The sequence below is a fragment of the Oncorhynchus gorbuscha genome, linkage group LG13 (genome assembly GCF_021184085.1).
Source record: "Oncorhynchus gorbuscha isolate QuinsamMale2020 ecotype Even-year linkage group LG13, OgorEven_v1.0, whole genome shotgun sequence".
In the NCBI taxonomy this organism is placed as follows: Eukaryota; Metazoa; Chordata; class Actinopteri; order Salmoniformes; family Salmonidae; genus Oncorhynchus; species Oncorhynchus gorbuscha.
Window position 1 is genome coordinate 54,946,355 of NC_060185.1, and position 17,444 is coordinate 54,963,798.

The window sequence follows — 17,444 nt, forward strand, 5'->3', positions numbered from 1 at the left end:
TTAATGTTAATTGGTTCCTCACCATGAAAATAGTCTATGGGCCAGGAGAAACTGTAAACCATTGTTCAGTCACTACAAACTTCTGATAAGTTTTGCCACCACTAGCTAAAAATCTATGGCTGTGATAAGGGCATGCAGACAAAAAGAGCAAGGGGCATACCTTGAAGCTATTAAGGGGTTTACCACAATAGATCAGATGGGTCTTAGTAACCAGTAACCATCTCCTGGAGACAGCTGATAACTCCAACACGGGCTCTTCACCAATGATGATACTTGAAGGTAATTGTCCACGTCCCTCCTCCAAGTGGCGTTATCAATATAACTACCGCACGGAAGATGTGTAAAGAACTGAGTTAAAATAGTATCTTTCAAATACTTTGGCTGTGATTGCTATAACTTGTTTCGCACTATGGAACTAATGGAAAAGTCCCAAAATTGCTAACCCTCTAATCTGGTAAATTCAGGCTAACTCAAATCAAATGCTCAAACTTTTTTTTAAAGAAAAATACTATTTAAGTGCAGGCCTGTTATCAACTTACCACACAATAGCAGATGTGTGCCCTGATCAAGCTAGGGGAAATAGGGAAGCTATAGATGCGCTAGTGACGGTGTATGATGTCTGTGAACAACCTGTACAGTAAAACTTGCCCCCTCTCCCTTCCTCAGCCCCACCGGGTGACCAAGGTGATGTAGGTGAACCAGGAGTTTCAGGAGCTCCAGGACCTAAAGGGTTAACTGGTCCTCAAGGATCCATCGGACCTCCAGGGCCTGCTGGTGAGGACTTTAACCTTCAAGACGCTTAATTGCACACTACCCAAAACAATGCTTAATTAACACCAACGAACTCTTAACACCCAACATTGTAGCGTTTGTGGGCTTTGCTCACCTTTGTTTGTTAGTGTTGTTGATGATCTCACCAGTGCCTTGATTGGTTTGAGCTCCTAGCTCATACTCTGCTCTCCTCATTACCCCTCTCTCCTCTCTCTGCTGGGAAGGTGTGATCGGACCCCCAGGCCTGAGTGGTAAACCTGGGGCTGATGGTCTCCCAGGGACCTCTGGACAAACTGGGCCCAAGGGAGACCAAGGACCACTTGGACTCAAAGGTGGGGACATGCTCAACCAGACTAGAAACTAAGGAGATTATTTTACATCAAATGTTTCTATCAATATGAGATTCTAGCATTGACATACTTTCATTTACTTATTTCGCCTCCCAGGTCCACCTGGACCACTGGGTTTGCATGGACTGGACGGACTAAAGGGTGTGAAGGGAGAGGTTGGGGCCAGAGGTTAGTAAAATGCACAATGCAGCAATATCAAGATAATCTCTCTGAAATTCTGGAAAATATATTGTTCTCAATATAACATTTGTGAATGTTGGAGAGGTGAGTCAGACATTTTGTTTGTGTGAATGTGTTTCCCAGGCCCAGGTGTGCCCGGTCCCTCCGGTGCTCCAGGCTATAAAGGAGAGAAGGGTTCCAGAGGGTGTCAAGGACCTCAGGGGCCCTCTCGGCCAGGACCTCTGGGCCCCAAGGGCCAGTCTGGACTAACGGGTACTGTATAACCTCAGTGATACCAACCCCAGAGATATGGACACTGTATCAAAACACTGGCCACATTTAAATGTTTTTTCGTACATTGTGCATACGTGGACATCCACAGTAATGTTGTGATTTAGGACTTATTTATTTATATGTTGCATGAAAATGCATGATTTATAAATGAAACATGCTCATGTGATATTTACATGACTATAATGTTTATAGATATTTGACAAATGTTTTTTCATCACATTTTGGGAACTCGTGCCTTGTTTTAGACATTTGGTCTAAAACGAGGCAAATCTTACGAATGAGGCCCATTAACTTTTAATGCAAAAACAGTGTCTCAGAAAGCTTGAATAAAACCCTCCCATGGAGTAGTTGACATACAAGCAGTGCATAATGACAGGTCTTGCTGTTACATTACACATGATATTAGTGTACTGTACTCGTTATATACTGTAAGTTGTGCTTTTCAAAAAGGAGTAGGGTTCAGTAAAATGCTGTGACCAGGAATGTCCTCTCTTTATAGGAAGCCCAGGAGACACAGGTGCCTCCGGTCTACCAGGCATGGACTGTAAGGAGTCCATGCCCGGCCACTGTGGGGAGTCAGGCTTCCCTGGACGCGACGGACCACCAGGTCAGAATCCCAGTTGTCGACGCCTTTAATGACCAGTCTGTATGGGAGTAGGGTGAAGTTTAGTCTGGCTAACACAAATCCAAACAACGTGAGGTCTCAACTTTTGAGAGAACTAATCAAAGCACAGCCCATTTCTGCGCGAATACTGCATTTAAAATGGACTCTTGTCCAGACCAGTGTGTCACAGCTCTCCCTCGGCGGTGTACCACGTGAATCATGTCATCCAGGCTAGGTGAAGTTGCCCCTCAGCGCTGATCTTCGGTCAGTTTTACATTTTCCCCACCAATGTTTTAAGTTCAGGATCAGGGGTGGGGAAGCTGATCCTAGATCTGTACCTAGGGGAAACTTCAATCTGGTGCCTTTTTGTGCCCATAGGAATAAGGCCCGACGGGGTGTGGTATATGGCCAATATACCACGGCTAAGGGCTGTTCTTAGGCACAACACGAAGACGAGTTCAATTTATACTATTTCATCCTTTCACCAGAGGAAAAATCTAGCTGCTACTTCTATGTCCATCCTTGCTATGAAATCAAATAATCTTGCCAGCTAGCTATTGACAGAACAAAATCAAATCAAATTCTGCTGCAGAAATTAAAGAAAATAAGTTGCATTTACATTAGTTTTAGCTGTTTTCTATTGACATTTATTTCGATATACTTTATTCATAATAATTCATGTGATCTCCCCGCATAGAGAGTGAATGGTGTCCTGATGAGACAGCAGCTGTCCTGAGCCAGCCAGGCAAACTAATGCGTTAGCATAATTGCAACAGGGGTTTGTATAAACCTTGCTATCGGCCTCTACGACCTCGACAAAATGTGTAAATTACATTTGCAAAATGTTTGTGGAGGTCGGAGAGGCAAACAGCAAGGTTTGTAACAAACCCCTGTTGTTGCAAACCTTAATGCTAGGCTAGAAGCAAAGGGAAATATACTGAGGGGGTATTTTTCTCTGTAATAAAGCCCTTTTGTGGTGAAAAACTCATTCTGATTGGCTGGGCCTTGCTCCTCGGTGGGTGGTCCTAACTCCCAAGTGGGTGGGCCTACGCCTTCCCAAGCCCATCCATGGCTGTTCGCATTGCCCAGTCCATAAATCAGGGCCTAATGAATTTATTTAAATTGACTGATTTCCTTCTGTGAACCGTAATTCAGTAAAACCTTTGAACTTGTGGCATGATGCATTCATATTTTTGTTTAGTATAATAATAAACACCTTATTGCTTTTCTCTTGTCCTTTGCTGTGGTATATCAAGACCAGTGTAGTGATACTTCAGAGCAGTAAACAGGTATTTTTGCGTCACACCTGTGGTATATAGTCTCAGGTCTGGAATGCTGTTTTATCCAAATTACCCGGGTTATAATACTTTTTTTTTTAAAGAGGGTACTTTTGATTCTGGATGCTGATTGGCTGAAACAGCATTCCAGCTGTGTGTATATCACACCACGGATATGATTGTTCTTTTTGAAGTATTGCTAAGCTGTTCTTGATATACCACGGGAAATTCCAAAAGAAAAGCAATAAGGCTTTTATTCACATATTATTTTTCCTTGCTTCTAGCCTAAAGCTGAAATCCCACAGCGACGTTCATCAACGGCGAGAAATGTATGTACGAGAGTAGCAAGTGTTAATTCACATAGACAGCCTAGCATATGCCAGCGTAATTGTCATGAAAAACAATGATAAAAGTTATATTATCTCTAGAAATTGGAGTAGCTTAGCTCACTCAAGTTTTCCAGCTGTTGCCTGCCTAGGCGACAGTGCCTTCAGAAAGTATTCATACCTCTCATACTCATTCCACATTTTGTTGTTTAATGACAAAGCGAAAACTTATTTTTAGAAATGTTTGCAAATGTATTGAAATATCTCATTTACATGTATTCACACTCCCCCTGAGTCAATACTTTGTAGAAGCACCTTACAGCTTTGAGTCATCTTGGAAAGGAAAGGCGGTTCCTAGTCAATTGCACAACTGAATGCGTTCAACTGAAATGCATTTAACCCAATCAGAGAGGTGTGTTTAATTTTAAACAAATTAAAACACATTAAAAAAAACTATTTCATCCATTTTGAATTCAGGCTATAACACAACAAAATGTGGAATAAGTCAAGGGGTATGAATACTTTCTGAAGGCTCTGTATATGCATATGATTGAAATCAACACAGGTCGACTCTTGTTTTCAAATGCATAGCCTATTTCAATCAAATCAATCAAATGTATTTATAAAGCCCTTTTTTACATCAGCCAATGTCACAAAGTGCTATACAGAAACCCAGCCTAAAACCCCAAACAGCAAGCGATGCAGATGTAGAAGCACGGTGGCTAGGAAAAAGTCCCTAGAAAGGCAGGAACCTAGGAAGAAACCTAGAGAGGAACCAGGCTCTGAGGGGTGGCCAGTCCACTTCTGACTGTGCCGGTTTGAGATTATAACAGTACATGGCCAAGATGTTCAAACGTTCATAGATGACCAGCAAGGTCAAATAATAATAATCGCAGGGGTTGTAGAGGGTGCAACAGGTCAGCACCTCAGGAGTAAATTTTAGTAAGGACCTACTGAAGAGATGAGTCTTCAATAAAGGCTTAAAGGTCGAGATCGAGTCTGCGTCTCTCACATGGATAGGCAGACCACTCCATAAAAATTGAGCTATATAGGCTCCCGTGTGGCGGACTCAATGCTTGAGGCTTCACTACAGATACCCTGGTTCGATTCCAGGCTGTATTACAACCGGCCATGATTGGGAGTCCCATTGGGTGGTGCACAATTTTATGTTGTAGACCGTCATTGTAAATAATAATTTGTTCTTAAATGACTTGCCTAGTTAAATACAAATATAGGAGAAAGCCATGCCTCCAGCTGTTTGCTTAGAAATTCTAGGGACAATAAGGAGGCCTGCGTCTTGTGACTGTAGCGTACATGTAGGTATGTACGGCGGGACCAAATCAGAGAGATGGGTAGGAGCAAGTCATGTAATCCTTTGTAGGTTAACAGTAAAACCTTGAAATCAGCCCTCGCCTTAAGAGGAAGCCAGTGTAGAAGCTAGCACTGGAGTAATAGGATCAAATTTCTGGATTCTAGTCAAAATTCTAGCAGCCATAATTAGCACTAACTGAAGTTTATTTAGTGCTTTATCCAGGTAGCCAGAAAGTAGAGCATTACAGTAGTTTAATCTAGAAGTGACAAAAGCATGAATTCACTTTTATACATTTTTGGACAGAAAGTTTCAGATTTTTGCAATGTCACGTAGATGGAAAAAAGCTGTCCTTGAAATAGTCTTTATATGTTCGTCAAAAGAGAGATCGGGGTCCAGAGTAACGCCGATGTCCTTCAGTTTTATTTGTGACGACTGTACAACCATCAAGCTTTGTCACGCCCTGACTTTAGAGATCATTTTAATTATCTATTTGGTTAGGTCAGGGTGTGACTAGGGTGGGAAATCTATGTTTTCTATTTCTTTGTTGTCCTGGTTATGGGTCCCAATCAGAGGCAGCTGTCTATCGTTGTCTCTGATTGGGGTTCATACTTGGGCAGCTTTTTCCCACCTGTAGTTTGTGGGATCTTGTTTTGGTACTGTGCTGTTTAGCCCTACTAAACTTTACGTTTCATTTGTATTTGTTGTTTTTTCGGTGTTCATTGAATAAAGTAAGATGTACGCCTACCACGCTGCACCTTGGTCCGATACTTCCATCGACGAGCGTAACAAGATTAATTGCCAGATCCAACAGGAGATCTCTTTGTTTCTCGGGACCTAGAACAAGCATCTCTGTTTTGTACGAGTTTAAAAGTGTGCAGCCATCCACTTCCTTATGTCAGAAACACAGGCTTCCAGGGAGGGCAATTTTGGTGCTTCACCATGTTTCATCGAAATGTACAGCTGTGTATAGGATTAAAAAGCAGAGCAGTGAAAGTTAACATCATGTTTCCAAATGACATCACCAAGAGTTAAAATATACAGTGAAAACAATAGTGGTCCTAAAATGGAACCTTGAGGAACACCGAAATTTACAGTTGATTTGTCAGAAGACAAACCATTCACAGAGACAAACCGATATCTTTCCGACAGATAAGATCTAAACCAGGCCAGAACTTGTCCGTGTAGACCAATTTGCGTTTCCAATCTCTCCAAAAGAATGTGGTGATCGATGGTCTCAAAATCAGCACAAAGGTCTAGGAGCAGGAGGACAGATGCAGAGCCTTGGTCTGACACCATTAAAAAGTCATTTACCACCTTCATGAGTGCAGTCTCAGTGCTATGATGGGGTCTCAAACCAGACTGCGCAGCCAATTTTCAAAACAAATTGAGAGGAATGGGAGATTCGATATAAGCCGAAAAGTTTTTTTATATTTTTTTGTTCAAGGTTTGGCTTTTTCAAGAGGCTTTATTACTGCCACTTTTAGTGAGTTTTAATCCGGTGGATAGGAAGATGTTTATTATGCTCAACATAGGAGGGCCAAGCACAGGAAGCAGCTCTTTCAGTAGTTGAATTGGAATAGGGTCTAGTATGCATCTTGAAGGTTTAGAGACCATTACTATTTTCATAAATGTTTTGAGGTATAGGATTAAAAAACGTGAGTGTCTCCCTGGGTCCTGGCAGTGTTGTGCAGACTCAGGACAACTGAGCTTTGGAGAAAGAGGAGTCCGTAATTTGCTTTCTAATCATGATCTTTTCGCCAAAGAAGTTCATGAATTTATCACTGCTGAAGTGAAAACCATCCTCTCTTGGGGAATGCTGCTTTTTAGTTAGCTTTGCGACAGTATCAAAAATACATTTGGGATTTTATTTATTCTCCTCAATTGGAAAAATAGGATGATCGAGCAGCAGTGGGGGTTCTGCCATTTTTTTTTTACGGTACTCTCTTTCCAAGCTAGTCGTAAGACTTCCAGTTTAGTGGAGCGCCATTTCCTTTCCAATTTTCTGGAAGCTTGCTTCAGGGCTCGGGTATTTTCTGTATTCGAGGGGGCTAGTTTCTTTTGACAAATGTTTTTTGTTTTTAGGGGTGCAACTGCATCTAGGGTATTACGCAAGGTTACATTTTAGTTCCTCATTTAGGTGGTTAACCGATTTTTGTACTCTGATGTCTTTGGGTAGGTGGATGGAGTCTGGAAGGGCATCTAGGAATCTGTGGGATGCCCTAGCATTTATAGCACGGCTTTTGATGATACTTGGTTAGGATTTTAGCAGATTATTTGTTGCGATTGCAAATGTAATAAAATGGTCGTCCGATAGTCCAGGATTATGAGGGAAAAAATAAATGTCTTCCACGGGACAAAACTAGGTCCAGAGTGTGACTGGCAGTGAGTAGGTCCAGAGACATGTTGGACAAAACCCGCTGAGTCGATGATGGCTCCGAAAGCCTTTTGGAGTGGGTCTGTGGACTTTTCCATGTGAATGTTAGTCACCAAAAATATGAATATTATCTACCACGACTACAAGGTCTGATAGGAATTCAGTGAGGAATGCCGTGTACGGCCCAGGAGGCCTGTGAACTGCAGCTATAAAAAGTGATTGAGTAGGCTGAATAGATTTCATGACTAGAAGCTCAAAAAACAAAAACGCAGTATATTTTTGGGGGGGAGGGTAAATAGACATTTGCGTCATTTTCGTAAATGTTAGCAACACCTCTGCTTTTGCGGGATGCATGGGGGATATGGTCACTAGTGTAACCATGAGGAAATTCATCAAGTAAATTCATCAAGCTTAAGCCATGCTTCAGTCAGGCCAATCACATCCAGGCTGCATCACATCTGGCAGTGATTGGGAGTCCCATAGGGCGGCGTGCAATTGGCCCAGCGTCATCCGGGGTAGGCCGTCATTGTAAATAAGAATTTGTTCTTTACTGACTTGCCTAGTTAAGTAAAGATTATGATCAGTCACCATCAGTTCATTGACTATAAGTGAGGGATCTAACATTTAAGTAGCACTGTTTTGAGATGTGAGATATCACAATCTCTTTCAATAATGACAGGAATGGAGGAGGTCTTTATTCCAGTGCTTTATTCCAGTGCTAAGGTAAACACCGCCATGTTTAGTTTTGCCCAACCTAGATTGAGGCACAGACACGGTCTCAATGGGTGTAGCTGAGCTGACTACACTGACTGTGCTAGTGGCAGACTCTACTAAGCTGGCAGGCTCGCTAACAGCCTGCTGCCTGGCCTGCTGCCTGGCCTGCACCCTGGCCTGCACCATGGCCTGCACCCTATCTCATTGTGGAGCTAGAGGAGTTATACTTGTCAATTCAAATCTAGCCTACAGCCCAATATGTTTGTTTACTACAATTCTAGCCTACTTATAAAGTAGGGAAGATCATAAAAATTGTCTAATACAAATGACCCACTCAATCTCTAGAACAGATTTGATTAATTTTAACTGGCATTGACTAAGCATGCACATGTTGGAAGTTTACATACACTTAGGTTGGAATCATTAAAACTAGTTTTTCAACCACTCCACAATTTTCTTGTTAACAAAGTATAGTTTGGCAAGTCGGTTAGGACATCTACTTTGTGCATAATTTTTCCAACAATTGTTTACAGACGGATTAGTTGATTTTATAATTCACTGTATCACAATTCCAGTGGGTCAGAAGTTTACATACACTAAGGTGACTGCTTTTAAACAGGTTGGAAAATTCCAGAAAAGTCAATCATGGCTTTAGAAGCTTCTGATAGGCTAATTGACATCATTTCAGTCAATTGGAGGTGTACCTGTGGATGTATTTCAAGGCCCACCTTCAAACTCAGTGCCTCTTTGCTTGACATCGTAGGTAAATCAAAAGAAGTCAGCCAAGATCGCATAATTTTTTTTGTATGCCTCCACAAGTCTGGTTCATCCTTGGGAGCAATTTCCAAATGCCTGAAGATACCACATTCATCTGTACACACAATAGTAGGCAAGTTTAAACACCATGGGACCACACAGCCGTCATACCGCTCAGGAAGGAGACACTCTCTGTCTCCTAGAGATGAACGTACTATGGTGCGAAAAGTGCAAATCAATCCCAGAATAACAGCAAAGGACCTTGTGAAGATGCTGGAGGAAACGGGTACAAAAGTATCTATATCCACACTAAAACGAGTCCTAAATCAACATAACCTGAAAAGCCGCTCAGCAAGGAAGAAGCCACTGCTCCAAAACCGCCATTAAAAAAAGCCAGACTATGGTTTGCAACTGCACATGGAGACAAAGATCGTACGTTTTTTAGAAATGTCCACTGGTCTGATGAAACAAAAATAGAACTGTTTGGCCATAATGACTTTCGTTATGTTTGGAGGAAGAAGGGGGAGGCTTGCAAGCTGAAGAACACCATCCCAACCGTGAAGCACAGGGGTGGCAGCATTATGTCGTGGGGGTACTTCGCTGCGGGAGGGACTGCTGCACTTCACAAAATAGATGGCATTATGAGGGAGTAAAATTATGTGGATATATTGAAGCAACATCTCAAGGCATCAGTCAGGAAGTTTAAAGCTTGTTCGCAAATGGGTCTTCCAAATGGACAATGACCCCAAGCATACTTCCAAAGTTGTGACAAAATGGCTTAAGGACAACAAAGTCGAGTTATTGGAGTGGCCATCACAATGCCCTGACCTCAATCCTATAGAAAATATGTGAGCTGAACTGTAAAAGCGTGCGTGAGCAAGGAGGCCTACAAACCTGACTCAGTTACACCTGCTCTGTCAGGGGGAACTTATTGTGGGAAGCTTTTGGAAGGCTATGCTACCAAATACTAGTTGAGTGTAAATACATTTATGACCCACTGGGAATGTGATGAAATAAATCAAATCTGAAGTAAATCATTCTCTCTACTATTATTCTGACATTTAACATTCTTAAAGGAAAGTGGTGATCTTAACTGACCTAAAACAGGGATTTTTTACAAGGATTAAATGTCAGGAATTGCGATAAACTGAGTTTTAATGCATTTGGCTAAGGTGTATGTCAACTTCCGACAACTCTATATAGAATGTTGTTGGATTCATGCATTGCTACACTGCATTCTATTTCCACTGGTTCACGTGCGAAAAATAAAATACATTTTTAACTGCGGTGTGATTTGGGATTAATATTTAACACCCAACAGTGGGTGTTTATATGAACCTTGCTGTCAACCACTGCGACCTCGGCAACAATGTTGCAATTTTAGAAATGTTATCTCCCCTGTACCATAGAGAGTAAACCTTGTCCTGACGAGACAGCAACTGAGCCAGGCGAAATCATGCATCAACATCATAACATAATTATCGATATATCCAAATAAATGTCAATTGAAAACGGTTAAAACAGACATGCAGTACGTTTGCTGTCAGTCCAGCTGCAGAGTTTGACGTACTGGTATTGTATACGTCTTTCTTTTTCCAAACGTAGTTAAGCCAAAACCACGCCCCGTTATTCAGAGGGGTGTTCTACAACGCTCCCATTTGCTAGCTAGCTTTGTCTCACTCACAAGTGATCAGTGCAGAGACAGTGACCTTCCAATGTAAGGATGGAAAGTGTAATTTAACAATTAGCTGCCAGCCGTAATGCAGGCCTATTATTTCATGGTTGGGAACATTTGCCCATGTATTTATTTTCAGAGTTGTAAAAATGTCTCAGAACTCTGAATTTCCTCAATTGAGGGTCAGCTTCATTAACCTAGGCTACTTAACGTTACCAGCTTGGTAGTTTAAGTTGTTATATTATCATTAGGAGTCTATTATCAGGTAGAATCATATGCTTATCATTCATTCTTTCTCAAATATATATTAGGTAATCATTCCGTCTTATACGCTATGCTACAGCCATTGAATCTGTCTTTGAGCGTTAAGGGACGTTAATGGCTAGCTTGGTCCACAACATTGTTATTATATTTTTCAATGTTGAAATACAAGGGCAAACGCTAATGATCAGTGATCTGTAATTTCGTGCTTTGTGATATTCACTTCTGATCTTGGAGACTTGGAGAGCACTCAAAGGGTTGTAGAACACCCTTCTGAACGAGCCGTGGTTTTGGCTTAACTGCATTGGGAAAAAGAAAGACACGCATTGTATATCTGTGTAGTTGGCTAGCTAGCAAGGGAGAAGAACGTTTGCCAGCCTGCATTGCAACCAATCGTTGTTTGAATGGCAACAATGGAAATATAATTAGCAACCCGATTTGTGTCCGGACTATACCCTCCTTTTGAATAGATGAAAGACCGTGATCCCTTGCTGATTTAAAACTTGTGCTTAATACGGGCAAAACAAAAGTTTGTAAGAATATTCACTCATTAGATGGTTCTCCAATCGAACATGTTCCCGCATATAAATAGTTAAGCATCAGGATTGATGTGGATGTTACACTTTTAAAAAAAACATAAAGATGAGCTGGTTAAGAAACTAAGATTTATAGTGGCATTTTTCTACAGAAATAGATCATGCCTTTCTCTAAGTAGTAGGAAGCAGATTATACAGTCAAAGTTTTGATCTGTTCTTGATTATGGTGATATTATTTAGCAAAGTGCAGCTGCTACTTCTCTTAACTTTGGATACCATCTACTATAGTGCCCTTCGTCTTGTTACAGGTCAAAAGGTTATCTGGACTATGCTAAAGATCCATAGATCTCTCCTTACTGCCTGTCTGTTTACAAGGCCCTACTTCAAAAACTTCTGTCTTATCTAACTTTGTATAGACACCTAAGTTGCCTAACCCATTCAGAGGATTGGTTAATGATTGATGTTCCTAGGGGGCTCTACCGAGCTAGGTAAATTTGCTTTTAGTTCTAATGCACTGTATTGCTCAAACAAAATTCGAAATACATTTCATCTTGATGTTCGTGATGATCTGTTGCTGTTCTGGCAAACTAAAGTATTGATTGGAGACTTATTGGTGGAGGAATGTAACTTTTTCTGGGGATGTTTTATTTGTGCTTCCCTTGACAGTTTTTATTTTAATGTGTGTATATGGGTATGTTTACATTGTATAATACAGGACGCATGTTAAAATAAAGGTTCATTGTTTAGACATATATATTATTTAAAAAATATATCAAAAGTTTTTGATAAATGTGTCAATCAAATGTTTTTATATGTTGGCAACCGGTTATTAAAAGCAAAATAAGCCTAAGAACAGCCCTTAGCCTTGGTAATGGGCCATATAAGACACCCCCTTGGGCCTTAGTGCTTAAATATAGCAGACTACTAATATAGCAACATTTTTATTTTGCAATGAAACGCAATGTGAGAGTAAAATTCTAAGATGCAGGGCAATTGCAAGGTTCAGTATTTGAAGCTCCAATCAATTTAAACCAAATGTTTATTTTGTTCACAAGTGTCATTGTGAGAAGAACATTTATTTTTTTATTAGTATTTTATGTTGCTGCAAAAACAATTGTTACTAACACAGTCACAATTAACACTTTAGTTGTGTGTGTGGTGATGTTTCAGGTTCACCAGGTGACATTGGCTGCTCCGGCCCTGCTCTGCCCATGACCAGTGAAGAGGGGGACAACGGTGTGCCCGGCTTACCAGGGCTCAAAGGGGACAAGGGGACTTCAGGCCCCCCCGGGCTGCCTGGCATTGCAGGGTTACCTGGGCCTAAAGGTAACAGGACAGACCTGGGTTGTGTTCATAAGGCACTAAATGGAGGAAAGTGTATTGAAACTGGGAGGGACTAGCTGGACGCTCATTTTGTCGTTCTGTTGCGAAACGTTTAGTAACTTTTTGTTGTGTGCTCTAACAAACATGACCTGGACTGTATAATAAAGGCCTCCTCATACAGCCAGATGCTACCCTTGGTAACATAGTAAAGTAACGTAGAGTCCGCACTCTCAGATACTCCAATGCTTTCATTGTTTGATAACGCATTGATCTAAGTGGAAGATCCACTTAAGCATGTGCCAGTGCCGACCAGGTACATGTTTGGGGTGGAGATCACAGAAATGTACAATACGTGCGTATGTGGACACCTGCTTGTCAAACATCTAATTCCAAAATCATGGGGATTAATATGGAGTTGGTCCCCCCCCCCTTTGCTGCTATCACAGCCTCCACTCTTCTGGGAAGGCTTCCCACTAGATGTTGGAACATTGCAGGGAGTTGCATCCATTCAGCCACAAGAGCATTAATGAGGTCGGGCACTGATGTTGGGCGATTAGGCCTGCTCACAGTAGGCGTTCCAATTTATCTCAAAGGAGTTCGATGGGGTTGATGTCAGGGCTCTGTGCGGGCCAGTCAAGTTCTTCCCTACCGATCTCGACAAACCAGGTAGCGTTCTCCTGGCATCTGCCAAACCCAGATTAGTCCGTCGGACTGCCAGATGGTGAACCGTGATTCATCACTCCAGGGAACGCGTTTCCACTGCTCCAGAGTCCAATGGCGGCGAGGTTTACACCACTCCAGCCGACGCTCCAGCCGAGCATGGTGATCTTAGGCTTGTGTGCGGCTGCTCGGCTATGGAAACCCATTTCATGTAGCTCCCGACGAACAGTTCTTGTGCTGACTTTGCTTCCTGAGCTCGATTTTATACACTTGTCGGCAACAGGTGTGGCTGAAATAGCTGAATGCACTAATTGGGCAGGGACTCCGCTATCCTAACTTTAGGGGGAAGCTTGTTTCACCATTGGGGTGCCAGGACAGAGAAGAGCTTTGACTGGGCTGAGCATGAGCTAAGAGGCCAAGAGAAGAGATGTCGGGGTACGGTGTGCTTGGGTAGGGATGTGGGTTTTGAGTATAGCCTGACGATAAGGAGGTGCAGTTCCCCATGCTGCTCTGTCGGCAAGCACCAGGGTCTTGAAGATTATATGAAATTCGAATGGAAGCCAGTGGAGGCGCCGGGTGGCATGGGAGAACTTAGGAAGGTTGAACACCAGGTAGACTGCGGCATTCTGGATAAATTGCAGGGGTTTGATGGTACAAGCGGGGAGCCCAGCCAACAGAGTTGCAGTAGTATAGACGGGAAATGATAAGTGCCTGGATTAGGACCTGAGCTGCTTCCAGTGTGAGGAAAGGTCATGCTCTATGGATTTTGTAGAGTGTGAACCTGCAGGAGCGAGTCACTGCTTTGATGTTTGCAGAGAACAACAGGGTGTTGTCCAGGGTCACTCCAAGGTTCTTTGCACTCCGGGAGGGGGACACCGTGGAGTTGTCAACCGTGATGGAGAGGTCTTGGAGCAGGCCTTTCTTAAGAGGAAGAGCAGCTCTGTTTTGTTGAGGTTGAGTTTGAGGTAGTGGGCCGACATCCAATCTGAGATGTCTGCCAGGCCACCTAATTTATACATTAATAAGAGCTATTATAGGTAAATGAGTAGGCTTAATATGTTTGGAGAAGGGGATGATAAATACAAATATTGAGAAAGCATAGCGATTGCTTTGGATTCTTTATCCTTATGATCACTGGAGACTAATGTGAAATCAGTCATAGGGCAGAAAATCAACATGACAGTTATTCGGCCCCTTTTCCACCCATAGTGACGTAGCCTAGGCTATAAATAGCTGTGCCATTATTCAGATCATTAATTTAATTGTATGTCCTCATAGTTTGTGGGGATGGAATTTGGAGACACAAGCTAAATAGACTTCTGTAGCCTATGGAAAGCTGTGTGCAGTTGCACTGAATGTATTACAACTTCTGTGTTAGTTTCTTTCAATTTGTAACCTACATTGTTTTTGTTGCCTACTTAAATCATCATGGAATTCAGTTTAAACCCGGAGCCTGGCGCACGATTTACTACGACTAGATCATTGTCATTACAGTTCCATGATCAGTGAGGTAGATTTATAGGACTATTGTTCAACCCTTATTGTAAACTTTTGTCCACTTCTAATATTTCATGGATTGAACAACTAAATATGACAACTATCAGGATGGCCACCCCCGTTGTTTTTACGTCCCCTGAATGCCCATCTGCTAGCCTGCTGGCCGCGGCTCGCTAGCTGTCTAGAGCATATCGGACTGGTCGCTGAAGAGGTCCATCAGCCAATTTTCTATGGCTACAATACCTATTTTGCCGATTGGCCTGGACCCTTTTACTACACGGAGCCCTGCCGATCCATCACGACTGGTCTGCCAACGTAACCGCCTGAGGGGGCTACAACTGACTCTTCCGTTGTGATGTCCCCCTTAGGCCCTTCTGCTAGCTTGCTAGCCCCGGCTGAATTGCCATGTCTCCAGCCCGCCTAGCTACTCACTAGACCCTATGATCACTCAGCAACGTATGCCTCTCCATAATGTCAATATGCCTTGTCCATTGCTGTTTTGGTTAGTGTTTATTGTCTTATTTCACTGTAGAGCTTCCAGCCCTGCTCAATATGCCTTAGCTAACCCTTTTGTTCCACCTCCACACATGCGGTGACCTCACCTGGTTTAAATGGTGTCTCTAGAGACGATACCTCTCGTCGTCACTCAATGCCTAGGTTTACCTCCACTGTATTCACATCCTACCATACCCTTGTCTGTACATTATGCCTTGAATCTATTCTTCCGTGCCCAGAAACCTGCTCCTTTTACTCTTTGTTCCGAACGCACTAGACAACCAGTTCTTATAGCCTTTAGCCGTACCCTTATCCTACTCCTCTGTTCCTCTGGTGATGTAGAGGTTAATCCAGGCCCTGCAGTGTTTAGCTCCACTCCCATTCCCCAGGCGCTCTCATTTGTTGACTTCTGTAACTGTAAAAGTCTTGGTTTCATGCATGTTAACATTATAAGCCTCCTCCCTAAATTTGTTTTATTCAATGCTTTAGCACACTCTGCCTACACGGATGTCCTTCTGTAGCTCCGTTGGTAGAGCATGGCTCTTGTAACGCCAGGGTAGTGGGTTCGATCCCCAGGACCACCCATACGTAGAATGTATGCACGCATGACTGTAAGTCGCTTTGGATAAAAGCGTCTGCTAAATGGCATATATTATTATATTATATGTCCTAGCCATGTCTGATTCCTGTCTTAGGAAGGCCACTGAAAACCCTGACATTTCCACCCCTAACTGTAACATTTTCTGACAAGATAGAACTGCAAAAGGAGACGGAGTTAGCCTCCAGAGTTCTGTCATACTATCCAGTTCTGTGCACAAACAATTTGAGATTCTACTTTTAAAAATACACCTTTCCAGAAACAAGTCCGCTTGCTACAGACCACCTTCTGCCCCCAGCTGCGCCCTGGACACCATATGTATATATATCCTGACCAACCTGCCCTCCAAATACACCTCTGCTCTCTTCAACCAGGATCTCAGCGATCACTGCCTCATTGCCTGCATCCATAATAGGTCTGCCCCTCATTGCTGTCAAACGCTCCCTAAAACACTTCAGCAAGCAGGCCTTTCTAATCGACCTTGCCCGGGTATCCTGGGAGGATATTGACCTCATTCCGTCAGAGGATGCCTGGTTATTCTTTAAAAGTGCTTTCCTTACCATCTTAAAAAAGCATGCGCCATTCAAATTTTTAAAACATCCTGTGGCGTACTGCGTTAGCATTGAATAGCCCTCGCGATATGCAACTTTTCAGGGAAGTTAGGAACCAATATACAGACAGTTAGGAAAGCAAAGGCTAGCTTTTTCAAACAGAAATTTGCATCCTCTAGCACAAACTACAAAAAGTTCTGGGACACTGTAAAGACCATGGTCAATAAGAGCACCTCCTCCCAGCTGCCCACTGCACTGAGGCTAGGAAACACTAGCTACGAAACACCAATAAATCCATGATAATTGAGAATTTCAATAAGCATTTTTTCAGCAACTTGCCCAAGCCTTCCCCATTTCTCCTTCACCCAAATCCAGATAGCCGATGTTCTGAAAGAGTGGCAAAATCTGGACCCCTACAAATCAGCCGGGCTAGACAATCTGGACCCTCTCTTTCTAAAATTATCCACCGCAATTGTTGCAACCCCGATTACTAGCCTGTTCAACCTCTCTTTCATATCGTCTGAGATCCCCGAAGTTTGGAAAGCTGCCGTGGTCATCCCCCTCTTCAAAGGGGGAGACACTCTAGACCCAAACTGCTACAGACCTAGATCTATCCTACCCTGTCTTTCTAAGGTCTTTGAAAGCCAAGTTAACAAACAGATCACCGACCATTTTGAATCCCACCGTACCTTCTCCGCTATGCAATTTGGTTTCCGAGCTGGTCACGTGTGCACCTCAGCCACACTCAAGGTCCTAAAAGATATCATAACCGCCATCGATAAGAGACAATACTGTGCAGCTGTATTCATCGACCTGGCCAAGGCTTTCAACTCTGTCAATCACCACATTCTTATCGGCAGACTCAACAGCCTTGGTTTTTCAAATGACTGCCTCGCCTGGTTCATCAACTA

The 17,444-nt window shown here is 42.7% G+C and overlaps 1 protein-coding gene across 5 annotated transcripts in view; it reads left to right on the plus strand.

The window, feature by feature from the left end:
- Positions 1-17,444, plus strand: part of col4a4 (collagen, type IV, alpha 4) — a 174,208-nt gene that overhangs the window by 139,742 nt on the left and 17,022 nt on the right. For all 5 annotated transcript variants that reach the window (XM_046295033.1, XM_046295034.1, XM_046295032.1 and 2 more), the window contains 6 exons: positions 667-774; positions 996-1,103; positions 1,218-1,289; positions 1,425-1,553; positions 2,074-2,181; positions 12,580-12,735. In XM_046295033.1, coding sequence (XP_046150989.1) covers positions 667-774; positions 996-1,103; positions 1,218-1,289; positions 1,425-1,553; positions 2,074-2,181; positions 12,580-12,735 — 681 coding nt within the window. The remainder of the gene's footprint in view (positions 1-666; positions 775-995; positions 1,104-1,217; positions 1,290-1,424; positions 1,554-2,073; positions 2,182-12,579; positions 12,736-17,444) is intronic.